At 39.8% G+C, this 19,380-nt stretch overlaps 1 protein-coding gene across 3 annotated transcripts in view; it reads right to left on the reverse strand.

Moving 5' to 3' along the window:
- Positions 1-11,207: 11,207 nt before the first annotated feature.
- GDAP2 (ganglioside induced differentiation associated protein 2) overlaps positions 11,208-19,380 on the reverse strand; it is a 94,364-nt gene continuing 86,191 nt past the window's right edge. For 2 of the 3 annotated variants that reach the window (XM_027973604.3, XM_060401767.1), the window contains exon 14: positions 11,208-18,538. In XM_027973604.3, the coding sequence (XP_027829405.1) occupies positions 18,368-18,538 (171 nt within the window). In that variant the 3' untranslated portion in view covers positions 11,208-18,367. The remainder of the gene's footprint in view (positions 18,539-19,380) is intronic. The other variant, XR_009597241.1, reaches the window with a different exon arrangement.

Genomic DNA, 19,380 nt, shown 5'->3' on the forward strand with positions numbered 1-19,380 from the left:
GTCAACATTTTATCCCATTTGCTTTAACATATGAATATATATAGTTTTAATGTCTCTGGAAGCTGTCATAAGAAAGTTGTAACAATGGCTGCTTTGAAGGAGGGAACTGAATGACTAGAAGACTTACTTTTTACTCTATGCCCTCTGGGACCTTTTGAATTTTTTATGACATTTCAAAAATTAAATTTAAATTTATATGAGCATCTCTGCAAAATTTCTGAGGTCTGTAACTTCAGAGTAAAGATCACTATTCCACTGAAGGAAGACAGATATCTGGAAATGAAAGTCAAAAGGTAGCCAAGAGTGACTACACAGTGATGAGAGATAGCTTCTCTTTATAGAAGTCTTCCAGCTGATAAAGAAAGATAGATGATTATTTTATCAGCATTTGTAACCCCTGTTGTGGCAGTGGGTCAATAGCTGTTAATATCAAAATGACATTTATTAATACATTTGGATGTCCCCTGATGGAAGTAACATCACTGCCTGTGAAGGATTCCTACCCAAAAACTTGATTTTGAATTAGGTCAGCTTCTACTGCATGCACTCAGTCGCATCTGACTCTTTGCGGTCCCACGCACTGTAGCTCATCAGTCTCCTCTGTCCATGGCATTTTCCAGACAAGAACACTGAAGTGGGTTACTATTTCCTTCTCCAGGGGATTCTCCCAACCCAGGGATCAAAACTGAGTCTCTTGTTTTCCTGCATTGGCAGGTGTGTGTTTTTTTGTTTGTTTTGTTTTTTTTAACTACTGTTACCACCTGGGACTATAAAGAAAGCTGAGCGCCGAAGAATTGATATTTTTGAACTGTGGTGTTGGAGAGACTCTTGAGAGTCCTTTGGACTGCAAGGAGATCCAACCAGTCCATCCTAAAGGAGATCAGTCCTGGGTGTTCATTGAAGGACTGATGTTGAAGCTGAAACTCCAATACTTTGACCACCTGATGTGAAGAGCTGACTCATTGGAAAAGACCCTGATGCTGGGAAAGATTGAGGGCAGGAGGAGAAGGGGATGACAGAGGATGATATGGTTGGATGGCATCACTGACTCGATGGACATGTATTTGGGTGGACTCCGGGAGTTGGTGATGGACAGGGAGGCCTGGCGTGCTGCGATTCATGGGGTCGCAAAGAGTAGGACATGACTGAGTGACTGAACTGAACTGAACCACCTGGGAAGCCCTCAACTTCTGGACTTGATGTATCAGTTATAGGATACACAGGGATCAGAAGAATGCATCATCCTTGGTGGGTGCATTCCTGTGGGCTGTGCTCCCAGCTCTCGTGTCCGCAGGCTTCTGGCACATTCAGGCCATGGGAGGTCCTGGGAGGTACGTAGGAGGCTGAAGTTGGAGAGAAGCCAGGGTCTTGTCTATTCTATTGTGCCCCTCATGGAGGCCCCCCACACTGGATACTTCTTTTCTGCAGCTCAAGCTCCTGCTAGTTACACCAACGTGATTCCTGTCTCTACCGCCTGACTTTATCCCTTAGACTCCAGTAAAACCTTCTCTTCCTTTTGTTCCTTCTGGGTTAGGGGTAACAGTTGTTTCCTCCTACTGTAACTTCACTTGTTTGGCTTTTTGGCTCCTCCCATCACCTGTGTAATTAATTCCCCTCTTTTTAAATCCTCTGAGTGGTTTCTGTTTTCCTGATTGGACACTAACTGATATACATGGCTTTAATGATTATTTCAAACATATGTGCCTTGGAACAAATAATTTCTAAAGTAAGTATTTTTCACTATTTCTCATAGAAAAGAGATCCTCTGGTCTCTATTTTATGAGATTACCACAATCTTGATACAAAACCTGTAAAGATGACAGAGTAAAACTATAAGCAAGTCATAAGAACTGTTTTCCATATGGCTACCTGATTTGTGACAAAGATGCCATTACGCTGCAGTGCAGGAAAGTCTTTTCAAAAATGATGTTGGGTCAATTAGAACTCATTAAAATAAAAGAGAAGCATTGATCCTCTAGCTCACACCATACCGGAAAAAAAAAAAAAAAAAAAGATTGTGATGACCTATAGACCTATACAGGCTTCCCTGGTGGTGCAGTGGTAAAGAATTTGCCTGCAATGTAGGAGACGTGGGTTTGATCCCTGGGTCCAAAAGATTCTCTGGAGTAGAAAATGACAACCTGTTCCAGTATTTTTGCCTGGGAAACCCAATGGACAGAGGAGCCTTCTGGGCTACAGTCCATGGGGTGGCAAAGATTCAGACACAACTGTAGACCTATATATAAACCCTAAGGCTATAAGTTCCTAAAAAAAGCCATGGGGGAATATCTATGATTTAAGGTAGACAAAAAATTTTAAAATAGTACTTAAAAATCACTAAACAAGAGAAAAGCTTAATATGTTGGTTCATTAAAATGAAGAACTGTTCATCAAAAGATAACATTAAGAGATTGAAAAGGCAAGTGATATACTGGGAAAAGAAAACCTCTCTCTGCGTGTCTCTTTCTCTCTGCCTCCCTACCCAGGCCCACCCTGCTCCCCTCCATGATAAGGGACTTAACCAGAACATGTAAAGAAGCACAAATCAAAGGAAAAAGACTTCCAATCCAATGGAAAAATGGGAAAACCTGAAACAGGCACTTAACAAAAAAACACATTCAAATGACCAATAAGTATATGAAAAAGTGCTCAAAGTCATCTGATCAGAAAAACATAAGTTAAAACCATAATGTGATATCACCAGAGTATGGCTAAAATTAAAAGGACTGGATAAAACCAAATGTTGGCAAAGGTGTGGTAGACAACTAGAATTCTTATACATTGCTGATGGAATATAAGTTAGTTTAACCACATTGGAAAATTATTCAGCAGGCTTTTTAGTTTTTAATAGCTCTGAGGTATAATTCATGTATAATAAATTATACATTTTTAATGCATATAATTTGATGGCTGAGTTTTGACCTATGTGTGCAATCATGAAATGACTACCACAGTCAAGAAAATGAACATGTTCATCATCCCCAGAAATTTCCTCATGCCTTGTGGAATCCATCCCTTCCTCTCTACTCCCCCCAAGCCCATCCTTAGGCATTACTGATCTATTTTCTATCACTATGAATTAGTTTGCCTTTTCTAGAATTTTATACACATGGAATCATATAGTATTTTGTATCTAGCTTCTTTTACTCAGTTATTTTGAGATTTATCTATGTTGTTGTGTTTTTCAATAGTACATTTTTTATTGCTGAGTAAGCAATGGCACCCCACTCCAGTACTCTTGCCTGGAGAATCTCGTGGACAGAGGAGACTGGTAGACTGCAGTCCATGGGGTTGCTAAGAATTGGACACGATTGAGCGACTTCACTTTCACTTTTCACTTTCATGCATTGGAGAAGGAAATGGCAACCCACTCCAGTGTTCTTGCCTGGAGAATCCCAGGGATGGGGGAACCTGGTGGGCTGCTGTCTATGGGGTCGCACAGAGTCAGACACGACTGAAACGACTTAGCAGCAGCAGCAGCAGCATTCCATTATATGGCTATACCTCAATTTGTTAATGTAGTCATCTGTTGGTGAATATTTGGGTTGTTTCTGGTGTTTTGCTATTACAAATAAAGCTATGAACATTAGTGTACAAGTCTTTGTGTGGATAGATGCCTATTTCTCTTGGGTAAATACTTGGAACAGAATGGCTGAGTCATAGGTCAATGTATGTGCAACTTTTAAAGAAATGAGCATAAGTTTTTAATTGAACTAAATATTCAATGGATATTGAATGGATAACATATTCAATGGATAACATATTCTCTGTGATCCATCAAATCCACCTTGGATATATTTCTAAAAGAAATGAATGCATATGTCTGCCCCAAAATACATACTTTATTCACAATGGCCAGAAGTCAATCAGATGTCCAAATATGTACAAACAGTAGCCAAGGATCCTCCACCACTGTGGTGTTATAGAATTTCCCTGGGCCAACAAGGGTACTTTGTTGTTCAGTAAATCTGACTGTCACGACCAGTCCATGACATACACCCTCAGTTCCCCTGTCTCTTTCTTCCATCAATGTTGTTGTCTGTCAAACCCAACACTTATCAACCCAGATTTCTACCTGTTTCCTGCCAGTACCCGAGCTGCTGAAGAAAAGCATACCATAATCTTGTGACTGGTTCCCAGTTGTTCTTAATTGAGAATGGCTTGGCTCCCTAGAGGGTACTTGGAAATTTTGTGGGGAACATTTTTGATCATCATAATCAATGATACAGGTATTACTTAGGGCCAGGGATGCCAGATGCTGAAAAACATGCATTCCCAAAAGGCTAATTGCATCTCCACTGAAAAACACTTCTTGATCACAAATCTCAAGTGTTCAGTTCAGTTCAGTCACTCAGTCTTGTCTGACTCTTTGGGACCCCATGGACTGCAGCATGCAAGGCCTTCCTGTCCATCACCAACTCTTTCCATACATCTCACCCTCTCCTCCCTTCTCCCCATGTCTGTAAGTATATTCTTTATGTCTGTTTCTCCATTGCTGCCCTGTAAATAAATTCTTCTGTACCATTTTTCTAGATTCCATATATGTGCATTAGAATAGGATATTTATCTTTCTCTTATGACTCACTTAACTCTGTATAATAGGTTCTAAGTTCATCCACCTCATCAGAACTGACTCAAATGTTTTCCTTTTTATGGCTGAGTAATATGCCATTGTGTATATGTACCACACTTCTTTACCCATTCATCTGTCGACGGACATCTAGGTTACTTCTATGTTCTAGCTATTGTAAATAGCACTGCAATGAACAATGGGATGCATGTATCTTTTTCAATTTTGGTTTCCTCAGAGTATATGCCTAGAAATAGGATTGCTGGGTCATACGGTGGTTTTATTGCTAGTTTTTTAAGGAATCCCCATACTGTCTTCCACGGTGGCTGTATTAATTTACATTCCCACCAACAGTGCTAGAGTGTTCCCTTTTCTTCACACCCTGCCGGGAGCCACCACGGGAGATCCCACCCATGACAAAGGTCATGCGGAGAAGACCTGACAGGCAAAGGCAGATCAGGATTTGAGGGACTCCCTGGACCTGCTCAAGCATCTACCCCAAAACCAGAATCTATCTGTCTTACTATTTTATGTCTTTCACCAACTCTTCTGACATTAACAGGGGGCTATCCCTGACCACCTTTCTCTGGAGAAAATCAACTTAGGGCTCTAGCTAATAAGTCTTTGGGCATGAAAGGAGTATTTCAATTCAAACCCCCCTGTTAGCATTCTAGCTTGCCTGACAGGTTTATCCAGACTCTTGCAGCTATGCATGTGATGATTCACAGCCTCCCAACTGTGAGAGGCATGGGAAGCCTAAAACATTCTAAAAATATAGAGTCTTTCAAAGAGTTAAAAGCTATTAGAGTAGTGCTGATGTAGGATTTCATTGTTGAGCCAAGGCTTGCTGCTAAGTTCCCATATCTCTTATCCACTGTGCACCTGGGAGTGCAATAGTTAATGTAGTTGAAATTTAAGAAAAACAAGCAATAGCCTTGAAATTAACCATATCAGACCTTTGAGCTAATTGCTTCTTTCTTTGTTGTAACTCACTGCACCTTTGCTCCATGAGAAATGTAACTCTGTTTAATACTTTCTGAGGCTGACATGGATTAAAAATATAAAGAAAAAAACATTTCAAGGGAAAATAAGGTTGAGCAGCCTTTATCAAAAGAGGGTCATAAAATGTCCACAGGCGTCCAAGGCCAGAAGATAATGTACACAACATTGTTTATGGGAAAGATATGGAGAAAAAAATCCTGGTTTCAATAAAGACAAAATAGATGTAATGTTTGGGCTGACTCTATGACTTTGCATCTTTCATTTACCTCTATGTATAAGTCACGGTATAAAAGCTTCCCTGAAAAATAAAGTGATGGACCAGGACCAGTGCCACGAAAGCCTGGTTCCCCCGTGTCTTTCTTTCTCTCTCTTACTCTCTTTTTCAGGCTGATCCCTTGGAGCATAGAGGCTCTCTGCATTCACTTTCCTGCCTGGGCTTCTAAGACCTGAACCGGAAAGCGCTCTGCATCTTCACTTCCTCGGGAGACCGGGAGGGCGCCTGAGGCCTATGTGAACAGAGCAAGTCCCTTGTCTTGGGACTTTATTGGCGTTCTGTGTAAACCAAGGAATATCAGCTTCTATTCTTTCCTCTCTCATTCATTCATTCATTCATTCGCCGACACCGTCACACTTCGGATACCCTGGGTCCAACCGGGGCAGGACCCCGGCAACACCCTCTCCAGCATTTATTGTTTGTAGACTTTTTAATGATGGCTATTCTGACTGGTGTGAGGTGATATTTCATTGTGGGTTTGATTTGCATTTCTCTGATAATGAGTGATGTTGAGCATCTTTTCATGTGTTTGTTAGCCATCTGTATGTCTTCTTTGGAGAAATGTCTGTTTAAGTCTTTTCCCCACTTTTTGATTGGGTTGTTTGTTTTTCTGCCATAGAGTTGTATGAGCTGCTTGTATATTTTGGAAATTGATCCTTTGCCAGTTGCTTCATTTGCTATTATTTTTCTCCCATTCTGAGGGTTGTCTTTTCACCTTGCTTATAGTTTCCTTTGCTGTGCAAAAGCTTTTAAGTTTAATCAGGTTCCAGTTGTTTATTTTTGTTTTTATTTCTGTTATTCTAAAAGGTGGGTGATAGAAGATCTTGCTTTGATTTATGTCATCGAGTGTTCTGCCTATGTTTTCCTCTAAGAGTTTTATAGTTCCTGGTCTTACATTTAGGTCTTGAATCCATTTTGAGTTTATCTTTGTGTATGGTGTTAGGAAGTGTTCTAATGTCATTCTTTACCATGTAGCTGTCCAGTTTTCCCAACACCACTTATTGAAGAGGCTGTCTTTGCCCCATTGTATATTCTTGCCTACTTTGCCAAAAATAGCATACCCATAGGTGCATGGGTTTATTTCTGGGTTTCCTATCTTGTTCCATTGGTGTATATTTCTGTGTTTGTGCCAGTACCATCCTGTCTTGATGACTGTAGCTTTGTAGTATAATCTGAAGTCAGGAGGGTTGACTCCTCCAGCTCCATTCTTCTTTCTCAAGACTGCTTTGGCTATTCGGGGTCTTTTTTGTTTCCATATGAATTGTGAAATATTTTGTTCTAGTTCTGTGAAAAATGCTATTGTTAGTTTGATAAGGAGCACATTGAGTCCATTGCATTTGGTCGTATAGATATTTTCACAATATTGGTTCTTCCTATCCATAATCATCTGTTTATGTCATCTTTGATTTCTTTCATTAGTGTCTTATAATTTTCTGTGTACAGTTCTTTTGTCTCCTTAGGTAAGTTTATTCTTAGATATTTAATTCCTTTTTGTTGCAATGGTGAATGGGATTGATTCCTTAATTTCTCTTTCTGATTTTTCATTGTTAGTATATAGAAATGCAAGTGATTTATGTGTATTGATTTTGTATCCTGCAACTTTGCTAAATTCACTGATTAGCTGTAGTAATTTTCTGATACTATCTTTAGCATTTTCTATGTACAGTATCATGTCATCTGCAAACAGTGAGAGCTTTACTTCTTTTCTGATCTGGATTCATTTCTTTTTCTTCTCTGATTGCTGTAGCCAGGACTTCCAGAACTATGTTGAATAATAGTGGTGAAAGTGGACACACTTGTCTTGTTCCTGATCTTAGGGGGAATGCTTTCAGTTTTTCACCATTGAGAATAATGTTTGCTGTAAGCTTATCATATATGGCTTTTACTATGTTGAGGTGGGTTCCTTCTATGCCCATTTTTTGAAGAGTTTTAATCATAAATGGGGGCTGAATTTTGTCAAAGGCTTTTTCTGCATCTATTGAGATCATCATTTGTTTTTAGTCTTTCAACTTGTTAATATGGTGTATCACATTGATTTGTGTATATTGAAGAACCCTTGCATTCCTGGAATAAACTCAACTTGATCATGGTGTATGAGCTTTATGATGTGTTGCTGAATTCTGTTTGCTAAAATTTTGTTGAGGATTTTTGCATCTATGGTCATCAGTGATATTGGCCTGTAGTTTTCTTTTTTTGTGTTGTCTTTGTCTGGTTTTGGTGTCAGGGTGATGGTGGCCTCATAGAATGAGTTTTGAAGTATTCCTTCCTCTGTAATTTTTTGGAAGAGTTTTAGAAGGATAGGCATTAGCTCTTCTCTAAATGTTTGATGGAATTCTCCTGTGAAGCCATCTGGTCCTGGGCTTTTGTTGTTTTGGGGAGATTTTTGATCACAGCTTCAATTTCATTGCTTGTAATTGGGTTGTTCATAATTTCTATTTCTTCCTGGTTAAGTCTTGGAACATTGACCTTTTCTAAAGATCTGTCCATTTCTTCCAGGTTATCCATTTTATTGCCATGTAGTTGTTCATAATAGTCTCTTCTAATCCTTTGTATTGCTGCATTGTCTGATATAACTGCTCCTTTTTCATTTCTATTTTGTTGATTTAATTATTTTTTTTCTTGATGAGTCTGGCTAAAGTTTTGTCAATTTTGTTTATTTTCTCAAAGAGCCAGCTTTTAGTTTTATTAATCTTTACTACTGTTTCTTTCATTTCTTTATTTCTGCTTAGATCTTTATGATTTCTTTCCTTCTATTAATTTTGGGTTTTTTTCTTTTTTGTTCTTCTTTTTCCAGTTGTTTTAGGTGAAAAGTTAGGTTTTCTATTTGATGTTTTTCTTGTTTCTTGAGGTAGGATTGTATTGCTATAAACTTCCCTCTTAGGACTGCTTTTTCTGCATCCCACAGGTTTTGATTTGTCATGCTTTCATTGTCATTTGTTTCTAGAAATTTTTTCATTTCCCTTTTGATTTCTTCAGTAACTTGTTGGTTATTTAGAAACATGTTGTTTAATCTCCATGTGTTTGTGTTTCTTACACTTTTTTTTCTTGTAATTGATATCTAGTCTCATAGTGTTGTGGTCAGAGAAGATGCTTGATATGCTTTCAATTTTCTTAAATTTACTGAGGTTTGATTTGTGACCCAAGATGTGATCTTTCCTGGAGAATGTTCCATGTGCACTTGAGAAGAAGGTGTATTCTTCTGCATTTGGATGGAATGTCCTGAAGATATCAATGAGATCCATCTCATCTAATGTATCATTTAAGACTTGTGTTTCCTTATTAATTTCCTGTTTTGATGATCTGTCCATTGGTGTGAGTGGGGTGTTAAAGTCTCCTACTATTATTATTGTGTTACTGTCAATTTTTCCTTTTATGTCTGTTAGTGTTTGCCTTATGTATTGAGGTGCTCCTTTGTTGGGTGAATAGATATTTACAATTATTATATCTTCCTCCTGGATTGATCCCTTGATCATTATGCCGTGTCCTTTCTTATCTCTTGTAATCTTTATTTTAAGGTCTAGTTGGTCTGATATGAGGATTGCTATTCCAGCTTTCTTTTGCTTTCCATTTGCATGGAATATATTTTTCCATCCTCTCACTTTCAGTCTGTATGTGTCTTTTGGTCTGAAGTGGGTTTCTTGTAGACAGCATATATATGAGTCTTGTTTTTGTATTCATTCAGCCAGTCTGTGTCTTTGGGTTGGAGAACTTAAGCCACTTACATTTAATGTAATTATTGATATATATGTTCCTATTGCATTTTCTTAATTGTTTGGGGTTCATTTTGTAGATCTTTTTACTTCTCTTGTATTTCTTGACTATGTAAGTCCCTTTAAGATTTGTTGTAAAGCTGGTTTGGTGGTACTGAATTCTCTTAACTTTTGCTTGTCTGAGAAGATTTTTATTTCTGAGTGAGAAATTTTGAATGAGATTCTTTCCAGGCACAGTAATCTTGGTTATAGATTTTTTTTTTTTCCATTCAGTACTTTAAATATATCCTGCCATTCCCTTCTGGCCTGCAGAGTTTCTGCTGAAAGATCAGCTGTTAAGTGTATGGGGTTTCCCTTGTATGTTACTTGTTGTTTCTCCCTTGCTGCTTTTAATATTCTTTCTTTGTGTTTAGTCTTTGTTAGTTTGATTAGTATGTGTCTTGGTGTATTTCTCCTTGGGCTTATCCTGTATGGGGCTCTTTGTGACTCTTGAACTTGACTGACTATTTCTCTTTCCATGTTGGGAAAATTTTCAACTATAATCTCTTCAAAAATTTTCTCATACCCTTTCTTTTTCTCTTCTTCTGGGACCCCTATAATTTAAATGTTGGTGCATTTGATATTGTCCCAGAGGTTTCTGAGACTATCCTTAGTTCTTTTCATTCTTTTTACTTTATTCTGCTCTTCAAAAATTATTCCCACCATTTTATCTTCCAGCTCACTGATTCATTCTTCTGCTTCAGATATTCTGTTATTAATTCCTTTAGAGTATTTTTGATTTCAGTAATTGTGTTGTCTCTGGATATTTATTCTTTAACTCTTCTAGGTCTTTGTTAATTGATTTCTGCATTTTCTCTATTTTGTTTTCAAGGTTTTTGATCATCTTTACTATCATTATTCTGAATTGTTTTTCAGGTAGTTTGCCTATTTCCTCTTCATTTATTTGGACTTCTGTGTTTCTAGTTTGTTCCTTCATTTGTGTAGTATTTCTCTGCCTTTTCATTATTTTTTTTTTAACTTATTGTGTTTGAGGTCTCCTTTTCCCAGGCTTCAAGGTTGAATTCTTTCTTCCTTTTGGTTTCTGCTGAAGGAAATGGCAATCCACTCCAGCAGTCTTGCCTGGAAAATCCCATGGATGGAGGAGCCTAATAGGCTACAGTCCATGGGGTTGCAAAGAGTCGGACACGACTAAGTCACTTCACTTTCACTTTCTCCTAAGGTTGGTCCAGTGGTTTGTGTAAGCTTGTTATAGGGTGAGAGTTGTGCTGAGTTTTTTGTTTGCTTGTTTGTTTTTCCTCTTATGGGCAAGGCTGAGTGAGGTGGTAATCCTGTCTACTGATGACTGGGTTGTATTTTTGTTTTGTTTGTTGTTTAGATGAGGTATCCTGCACAGGGTACTACTGGTGGTTGGGTGATGCTGGGTCTTATATTCAAGTGGTTGCCTTTGTGTGAGTTCTCATTATTTGACACCCCCTAGGGTTAGTTCTCTGGTAGTCTAGGGTCTTGGAGTCAGTGCTCTTACTCCAAAGGCTCAGGGCTTGATCTCTGGTCAGGAACGAAGATTCCATAAGGGGTTTGTTATGGCATTAAGTGAGATTAAAACAAATATCCAAAAATGACAAACCAAAGATGAACCCCAGACAAATGGCAATTACAAAATCAGGCAAATAATAATTAAAATAATGAAATATACACATATACATAAAAACCCATGAGCAAAGTCAAAACAGTCCAACAAAAACTAAGTACAATAGGTTGATCTGGTGAACAAAGGAAATAAAAATTATATTTACCAGTTAAGGACAAAACTAAAGCACCAACTGGAAAACAAAACTAAAGCAAGGTGTCAAGTGGGAAATAAATCAATGAAAACTAAACTAACAAATATTTTGAGAGGAAAGGAAAGAAAGCAAAGAAAGAAAGGATAGATATACAAAGTTAAATAGAGGTAGATGAAGAAGATTTATATACATTTAAGATTAACTGCAAAGGGAAAAGAGCAGAGGGAAAGGCAAGCAAAGGAATAAATATAGGAAAAATATAATAGGTTTAAAAAATTAAAAATTAAAATTATAAAAAGGAGGAAAAAAAAAGACAGAAGAAAGAAAAAAGAAAAACTCCATAGAACTGCAAGAGCCCAACCTAGATGCAGAAGTTTATAACATCAATAAAAAGTGTGACTGAATATACACATATACATATATACACATAAGCAAAATCATAACAGTTCAACAAAAATAAAGTACAGTAGATTGACCCAGTGAACAAAGGAAACCAAAAACTATATCAGAACAAAACTGACTAAAGCACAAACTGGAAAACAAAACTAAAGTAAGGGGCCAATTGGGGAATAAAGCAATGAAAATAAAACTAACAAATATATTGAGAGGAAAAAAAAAAAAAGAAAGAATAGACATACAAAGTTAAACAGAGGTAGATGAAGAAGGTTTATAGACATTAAAGATTAACTGCAAGGGGAAAAGAACAGGTGGAAAGGCAAAAATGGAATAAATGTAGAAAAAATATAATAGGTTAAAAAAATTAAAAATTAAAATTATAAAAAAAGAGAAAAGAAAAAAATGGAAAAAGAAAAAAGGAAAACTCCACAGAATTGCAAAGGCCCAATGTAGAGGCAGAGGTTTGACTGAATATACACATATACATATACACACATAAGCAAAATCCAAACATTCCACAAAAATAAAGTACACTAGATCGACCCAGCAAACAAAGGGAACCAAAAATCATGTCTACCAGAACAAAACTCACTAAAGCACAAACGAAAACAAACTAAAGCAAGGTCCCAACTGGGGAGTAAAGCAATGAAAATAAAACTAACAAATATGTTGAGAGGAAAGGAAAGAAAGAAAAGAAAGAATAGATACACAAAGTTAAACAGAGGTAGATAAAGATTTATACATATTAAAGATTAACTGCAAGGGGAAAAGAACAGTAGGAAAAGCAAACAAAGGGATAAATGTAGAAAAAATAATAGGTTTAAAAAATTTTAAATTAAAAAAAAGAGAGAGAGAGAGGAAAAAAAAAAAAAAAAGGAAAACTCCTCAGACCTGCAAAAGGCCAATGTAGAGGCAGAGGTTTACAACAATAGAAAGTGTGACTGAGGAGGGGGAAAAAAAAAAAAAGCTCAAAAGCTTAATTAGATTTCATAGTGCCAATAAAATCGACAACTACAACAGAGGGGGGATAAAAAGGAAAAAAAAAAAAAAGGGAAAAAATCCAAAAGAATCTACAGAACAAGTCAAAACATAAGAATAATGAATGTTTTTCTTGAGTCACTGCTGTCAGAGTTCTTTCCCTCGCTGGGAGTCACAGTCCACCTCACCTCCCTAGGATTCACTCTAACACTGTGTTATCACTGGACCTGCTGTGGGGGCAGCTCAGATTCTAATCTGGTTCTACTCCTCTGTGTTCTTGCCTCCAATGTCCACAGCTATCAGAACTAGTGTGTTTTCTTTTGTGGGAGCTCTCAGTGACCTTTTATATATTCCATAAACACAGAGTCTGCCTAGATGATCATGTGGATTTAATATGCAGCTTGTACAGCTGGTGGGAGGGTTTTGGGTCTTCTTCCTTAGCCACACTGCCCCTGGGTTTCAATTGTGGTTTTATTTCCACCTCTACATGTGGGTCATCCACTGGGGTTTGCTCCTGAGGCTGCCCTGGAGGACTTGGGTTTGCCTCTGTGAGGGCCAGGTGTGGAGGTGGTGCAGCTGCTTGGGTCGCAGGGGTTCTGGCAGCACCAGGTACACAGGGGAGTTGGCAGCTAGGGCAGCAGGAAATATAGTGCTCTATAAGGGTATGGCGACCAGTATTGGCCAATACGCTCCAGTACTCTTGCCTGGAGAAGCCCCCTCCCTGACAAGAGAAGCTTGGCAGGCCACAGTCTGCAGAGTCGGACACTGCTGAAGCGACCCGGCCACAGAGGCACAAGACTTTTTTTTGCCTGTGGCAGCTCTGCCCCAGTGAGAGTTGAGCATGAAGGTGGCACAGCTGCTTGGCTTGTGGGGACCCTGGCGGTGCCAAGTGTGCAGGGACATGGACTGCCTCCGCAGCAGGAGTTATGGCCCTATCAGAGTCTTTTTTCCAGCCTCTTGTACCTGGCGATCAGAAGGCCTCTTTGGCCAGTCTTTCTCCGCAGCTCCACCTGTTCAGGCACTTAGAGGGCTTCCTTGCCTGGAGTCCTTCTCTGTGGTTCAGCGCATCAGGTACATAGAGGGGGCCCCTCGACTGGGGTCTTACTCTGTAGATAGGTGTGTCAGGCACTTAAAGAAGCACCATGGGGTGCATCAGGCATTTGATGGGCCAGCCTGTCTGTTGTTCCGCTGCCAATGCTGGCGTCTTGTGGGAGGGAGGCTGTGGTGATGGCTCCACCCACTACGTGTGATAGCAGTATCTCCTTGTTTCCATGGCTGCCCAGCTTTCCTCCACAGTCATTTCCCGCCACAATCTCCTCCCTCACAGCCCCTTGATCCGTCTTTCCACAGTCAACAGCAGCCCTCACCCAGGGAGTGCTCCACAATCCCTAAACTCCAGCTCCCAGCCGCTGCATGGTCTGGGGTGTGTATGGCTGCGGGAAGGACTGTCCAATTCTCATTCTATTTAGGCTTCCACAGATCAGCTTCACTCTCAGCCTTAAATGTTTCTTCTCTGACTCAAACAATTGCCTTGATGTGGGGATTGGACCCCTGCTTCAGTTCCCCCACCCACCAAGGGCAGGCCCACTAAACTAACACTCCTGTTTTTCTCCTTAGTTCCTTTGCCCTACCGAGTTTTGTGTGGGTCTATATATTCTTTTCCGTTTCTCAGGTACTCCTGTCCTCTCTCAGCTGGTGTTCTGCATGTACTTCTGTGTCTGAAGGTGTATTCCTGTTGTATCCGTGGAGAGAGATGCACCCCACATCCACCTACTCCTCCTCCATCTTGTCCTAAACCTCCCATATTTCTTATTCAATAGAAAAAAAGAATTCAGGAAAAAACTTCCACATGCTCTTGATATCTGCCAATATATCTACATATACACCCACACACTCAATGTCCCCATTATCACTATGGGTAAACTATTCAGGCCATTTTCTAAGTCCTTCCCCCCTCACTCAACAACTTCCCTCCTGCAATCATTATATCATCGATTTTCCTTTCTCTGCTCTACTTAGTCCCATCAGGACACAAATAATCCATACAATTTCATGACCATCAAATATTTTCCCGACACCACGTTCCCCTCTACATTTTCAGTTCAGTTCAGTTCAGTCACTCAGTCATGTCCAACTCTTTGCGACCCCATGGACTGCAGCATGCCAGGCCTCACTGTCCATCACCAACTCCTGGAGTTCACTCAGATTCACATCCATCGAGTCAGTGATGCCATCCAGCCATCTCATCCTCTGTCGTCCCCTTTTCCTCCTGCCCCCAACCCCTCCCAGCATCAGAGTCTTTTCCAGTGAGTCAACTCTTCGCATGAGGTGGCCAAAGTATTGGAGTTTCAGCTTTAGCATCATTCCTTCCAAAGAAATCCCAGGGCTGATCTCCTTTAGAATGGACTGGTTGGATCTCCTTGCAGTCCAAGGGACTCTCAAGAGTCTTCTCCAACACCACAGTTCAAAAGCATCAATTCTTCAGTGCTCAGCTTTCTTCACAGTCCAACTCTCACATCCATACATGACCACTGGGAAAACCATAGCCTTGAGAAGGTAATAAATTGCAGGGAGTCAGGGGCCCTGGCTCTGTCACCATCTCACCTTGGGTGGCTGAACTCTGGCACACCTCCGTTTTCCCATCTATACAGCAAAAGAGTGATACTAGTTCACCTCTAAGGTCCCTTCCCTGGTTAACATTTGACATCTATGACATGTCACCTTACAATGTGTATATGCGGCAAGGCACCAAGCAAAGTCAAGTTAAGGAAGCTGTCAGGTTCAAAAAGAACCACAGGAAGGGCAGGGGTGGGTAAGAAACACACTTTTCCACCTGAGAAAATGTTGGGGGACCGAGATAAGAACACAATGATCCTGATTCCATCACACAAGAGATGGAGAAGGTCCGGGTGAGATTCAGCTCAAACGTTTGAAGATAAAGGAAATACTGGTAAGAAGATGAGGCTGCAAAAATAGGCTGGAGTCACATTGTTGGGATCTTGAAGTTTTGATGAAAAGCTTATATCCTTTCGGAGAAGGCAATGGCACCCCACTCTGGTACTTTTGCCTGGAAAATCCCATGGATGGAAGAGCCTGGTGGGCTGCAGTCCACAGGGTCGCTAAGTCGGACACGACTGAGCGACTTCATTTTCACTTTTCACTTTCATGCATTGGAGAAGGAAATGGCAACCCACTCTAGTGTTCTTGCCTGGAGGACTCCAGGGACAGGGGAGCCTGGTGGGCTACCATCTATGGGGTCACACAGAGTCAGACACGACTGGAGTGACTTAGCAATCTGGTCAAAAGACATTTGGAAATTATAAACAGAGAATAAATAAGTAGCCCCCAAATATTATTAAAGAATTTTTCTTTCTGATTATTACTATACATTGAAGTCTGGCATCCAGTTTCTCCAAATCAAAAACATTCAAGTCACCATAGGAGAATGCCCATTTCTTGTTTCATACTGGGATGTGCTGTTATTTGTGGGGTGGCTAAGACAAGTCTTGTTATAGGAAAGGCAGTTGTTTAATGATATGACATACTCAGTTCTAAGGTCAAATATACATCCCCATTCAACTGCTAACATATTCTTTGTTTTGTATAAAGCTCAACATTAAACACTTCAATGCCTAAGAACCTTTAACATTGATGCCAGTTGCAAGGTTTGTAAAGCTGTCTGAGGAGCCCGAGAGCCTGAATTCCCATCGACCCCACCATCAATCACAGTGTGTCCTTAGGGAAGGACCTGACTCTATTAGTTGGAAAATTGGAAACCTGGGGACTTCAGTACTAGGTTCAAATCCTGGCCCTCCTACTGATGTGACTTAGAGCCCTAACTCTCATTGTGCCTCAATTTCCTCATCTGTAGCGTGGGGATAATAACTAGCTTCACAGGATTCTTGGGAGAATTAAATGTGTTCATAGATAGAATAACCCCTGGCACATAAGGGATTCTATATACTGACTGTTACATTACTCACTTCACCATGATATCTCAGCCTCTTTGAGGATATCACTGCTTACTGAAGATTTTAAATACAAAAGGCAAGAACATAGTTTCAGTAAACTCAAATGACTGAGAAACAGAACTCAGGATGCTCAGAAATGTGACTTTATACTTTCACTTCTTCTATATTCACTGGTGTGTATCCTATGATCAGAGAACTCTGGGAAGAAAGGAAGAAGTTCTGTGGGAATTTTCCCCTTGAGCTGGTCACACTCATCCTCCGAAATAGCATGTTGTTCAGGAAAACTCTTCTGCTCACCCATCATGTAACCCATTTCCATCTGCCTTTTTCAATGTTAATTCCTTTCCTTTTTTTCCCTTTGATTGGTTCGCTGATGCCAGTTTCTCTTTCCTTCCTTTCACAGCCCATTTTTTACGCGTGTTTATGCACATATGGCGGGGAGGTGGTGGTGGGGTGCTTTCCCAATGGCTCAGTGGTAAAGAATCTGCCTGGAATTGCAGGTGACACAGGAGATGTGGGTTCGATCCCTGGGAACCTGGAAATGGCAACCCACTCCAATATACTTGCCTGAAAAATCCCATGGACAAAGGAGCCTGGCAGGCTACAGTCCAAAGTGTTGCAAAGAATAAGAACAGAGCAAATGTGCCAGAGGTCAAAGCCTGATAACTTGGGTCAGAATATCTGTGTCTCTCATAAGAGGTTGATAAGAGAGTGTAGAGCTTCTTGGTTGACACAATGAAAGAAAGTGTTTTGGGAACCATGTAGGAGACTTTCAACAGCAAAATTTCCTCTGGAAAATATAGAGAGCATGCATTTTCTATTCCTGTGTGCTTTCCTCACACTTGGAGGAAAGAGAGTTAAAATTTCAACTCATGAGTGCCCGTGCGGATGCTCTTAAGACACGGTAAAAATGCAGTGGAATTCAACATACTCTCAGATCTGACCCTCTGGAAAATCTCTGCAAGGTCACAGCTCACTAGTACCGTGACAAAACAGGACATCCTATATAGTGTGATTACTATGGAGTATTTCCGGAACAGCCTTGAATGCAAATAAAGTTCTAGTCTCAAAAATGCTCACTTGCAACTGTCATATCCTAGAGTCCCAGATGTTTATAAGAAAGAAAGTACTAAAACTTTAAGACATGAAAGTACAATATACTATTCTTGTCCATAGGTCACCCAGAACAAAGGTCAGGACTGACAGTTCTCTGCTGGAATGTGTTTATTTTCAAGTCTTCACAGCAAAGTGGGATTCTTTGAATAAGACAGCAATAATTTGGTGAGGAGATGGCCAGTTCTCTTGGCCTTTATCACTGAATGCAACATCCTTGTCTGCCCCCACTCATTCCATGACATATCTGCTTGAGGAATCTTGACATTTTCATCACTTCTTTTCTCTGTCTTCAGGTTGGTTGCCAGCCCTTGCTAACACAGCAGCAGGATGTAATCATCAATCAAAACTTACAGAACTTTGTGAACTGCTTCTGTTGCACCGTGTTCTTTTCAGCAATTTGCTTTGGCAAAGTCCTTGCATTTATTATGTTAAACTTAAGTGACCAGAGGTCATTGCTGAAAAATATAATTCTAGTAGATCCTTACAGTATCCAGAGTCAAAGGGTTGGTACTGAATTTATAAAGGATGTGATGATGGTTCTTTACTAGTTGGATATTGTGCTTTCCAGTTCATGGTCTATCTTCAGCTACATTTTGAGGTGATGAAGTATAAGAAGACAATAAGCTTAGAGACAAAGGCCAGATTTTGAAAAAAAACAAAGCTGAGAGGTTGGGGTTCAAACCCAGGTCTTCTAATTTCAGAGCCCATGTTCTTTCTGCAACATTCCACCAAGTTAAGTGCTATAAACAAGACAAGAAGAAAAGGAATCTTCAGCTCTTAAAACATAGGATACTATTAAGCCTTTACAAATAGGGGCAGGCTCTCTTTCACCAAAGAATATACTGTTGGTGAAAATATATCCATCCTTTATGTCTTTACAAATAACTCATGCAAGACCAAAAGTTATTTAGATATTTAAGCAGAGCAAGACATTGATTTTCCTGCCTCTTCTTCCTACCTTCTCTACCCCCCAGTTAAAATGCACAGCCTTGTAGATCCATGTCTAATTATTTTTCACAATAATATTATAGTATAAAGCAAAAAAAAAAGAAAACCACACATAAAAATGGGTGTGAAACTGTTAAGTACTGCCCATATCCCTGGCAAGAAGTAGGATATTTTTAAAATGTGTTGTATGGGGCTTCCTGGGAAATTCCGTGGTTAAGACTCTATGTTTCCACTTAAGGGGGAATGGCTTCAATCCCTGGTTGAGGAACTAAGATCTTATATACAAGGCAGCCAAATAAATAAATAGGACATGAGTTTGAGCAAACCCTGGGAGATGGTGAAGGACAGGGAAGCCTGGTATGCTACAGTTCATGGGGTCGCAAAGAGTTGGACGTGACTTAGTGACTGAACAAAACAAAAGAAACTCTCTGTATTAAAAAAAAAAAAATGTGGTATAGTCAAGGAGTGTATATTTATATTGTCATAGCCAGAAGTAACTATAAAGGGCAGGGCTTCTGATTAATGTGAGAATCCAAAGTGGCACTTAGCTCAGTGTCAGTGAAAAAAAATACTTAGTGCAGGTGTTGTGCTCAGTGCTGTAGATACTGGGGTTTTAAAAACAGGTCCAGCATGG

Source organism: Ovis aries, chromosome 1 (genome assembly GCF_016772045.2).
Source record: "Ovis aries strain OAR_USU_Benz2616 breed Rambouillet chromosome 1, ARS-UI_Ramb_v3.0, whole genome shotgun sequence".
In the NCBI taxonomy this organism is placed as follows: domain Eukaryota; kingdom Metazoa; phylum Chordata; class Mammalia; order Artiodactyla; family Bovidae; genus Ovis; species Ovis aries.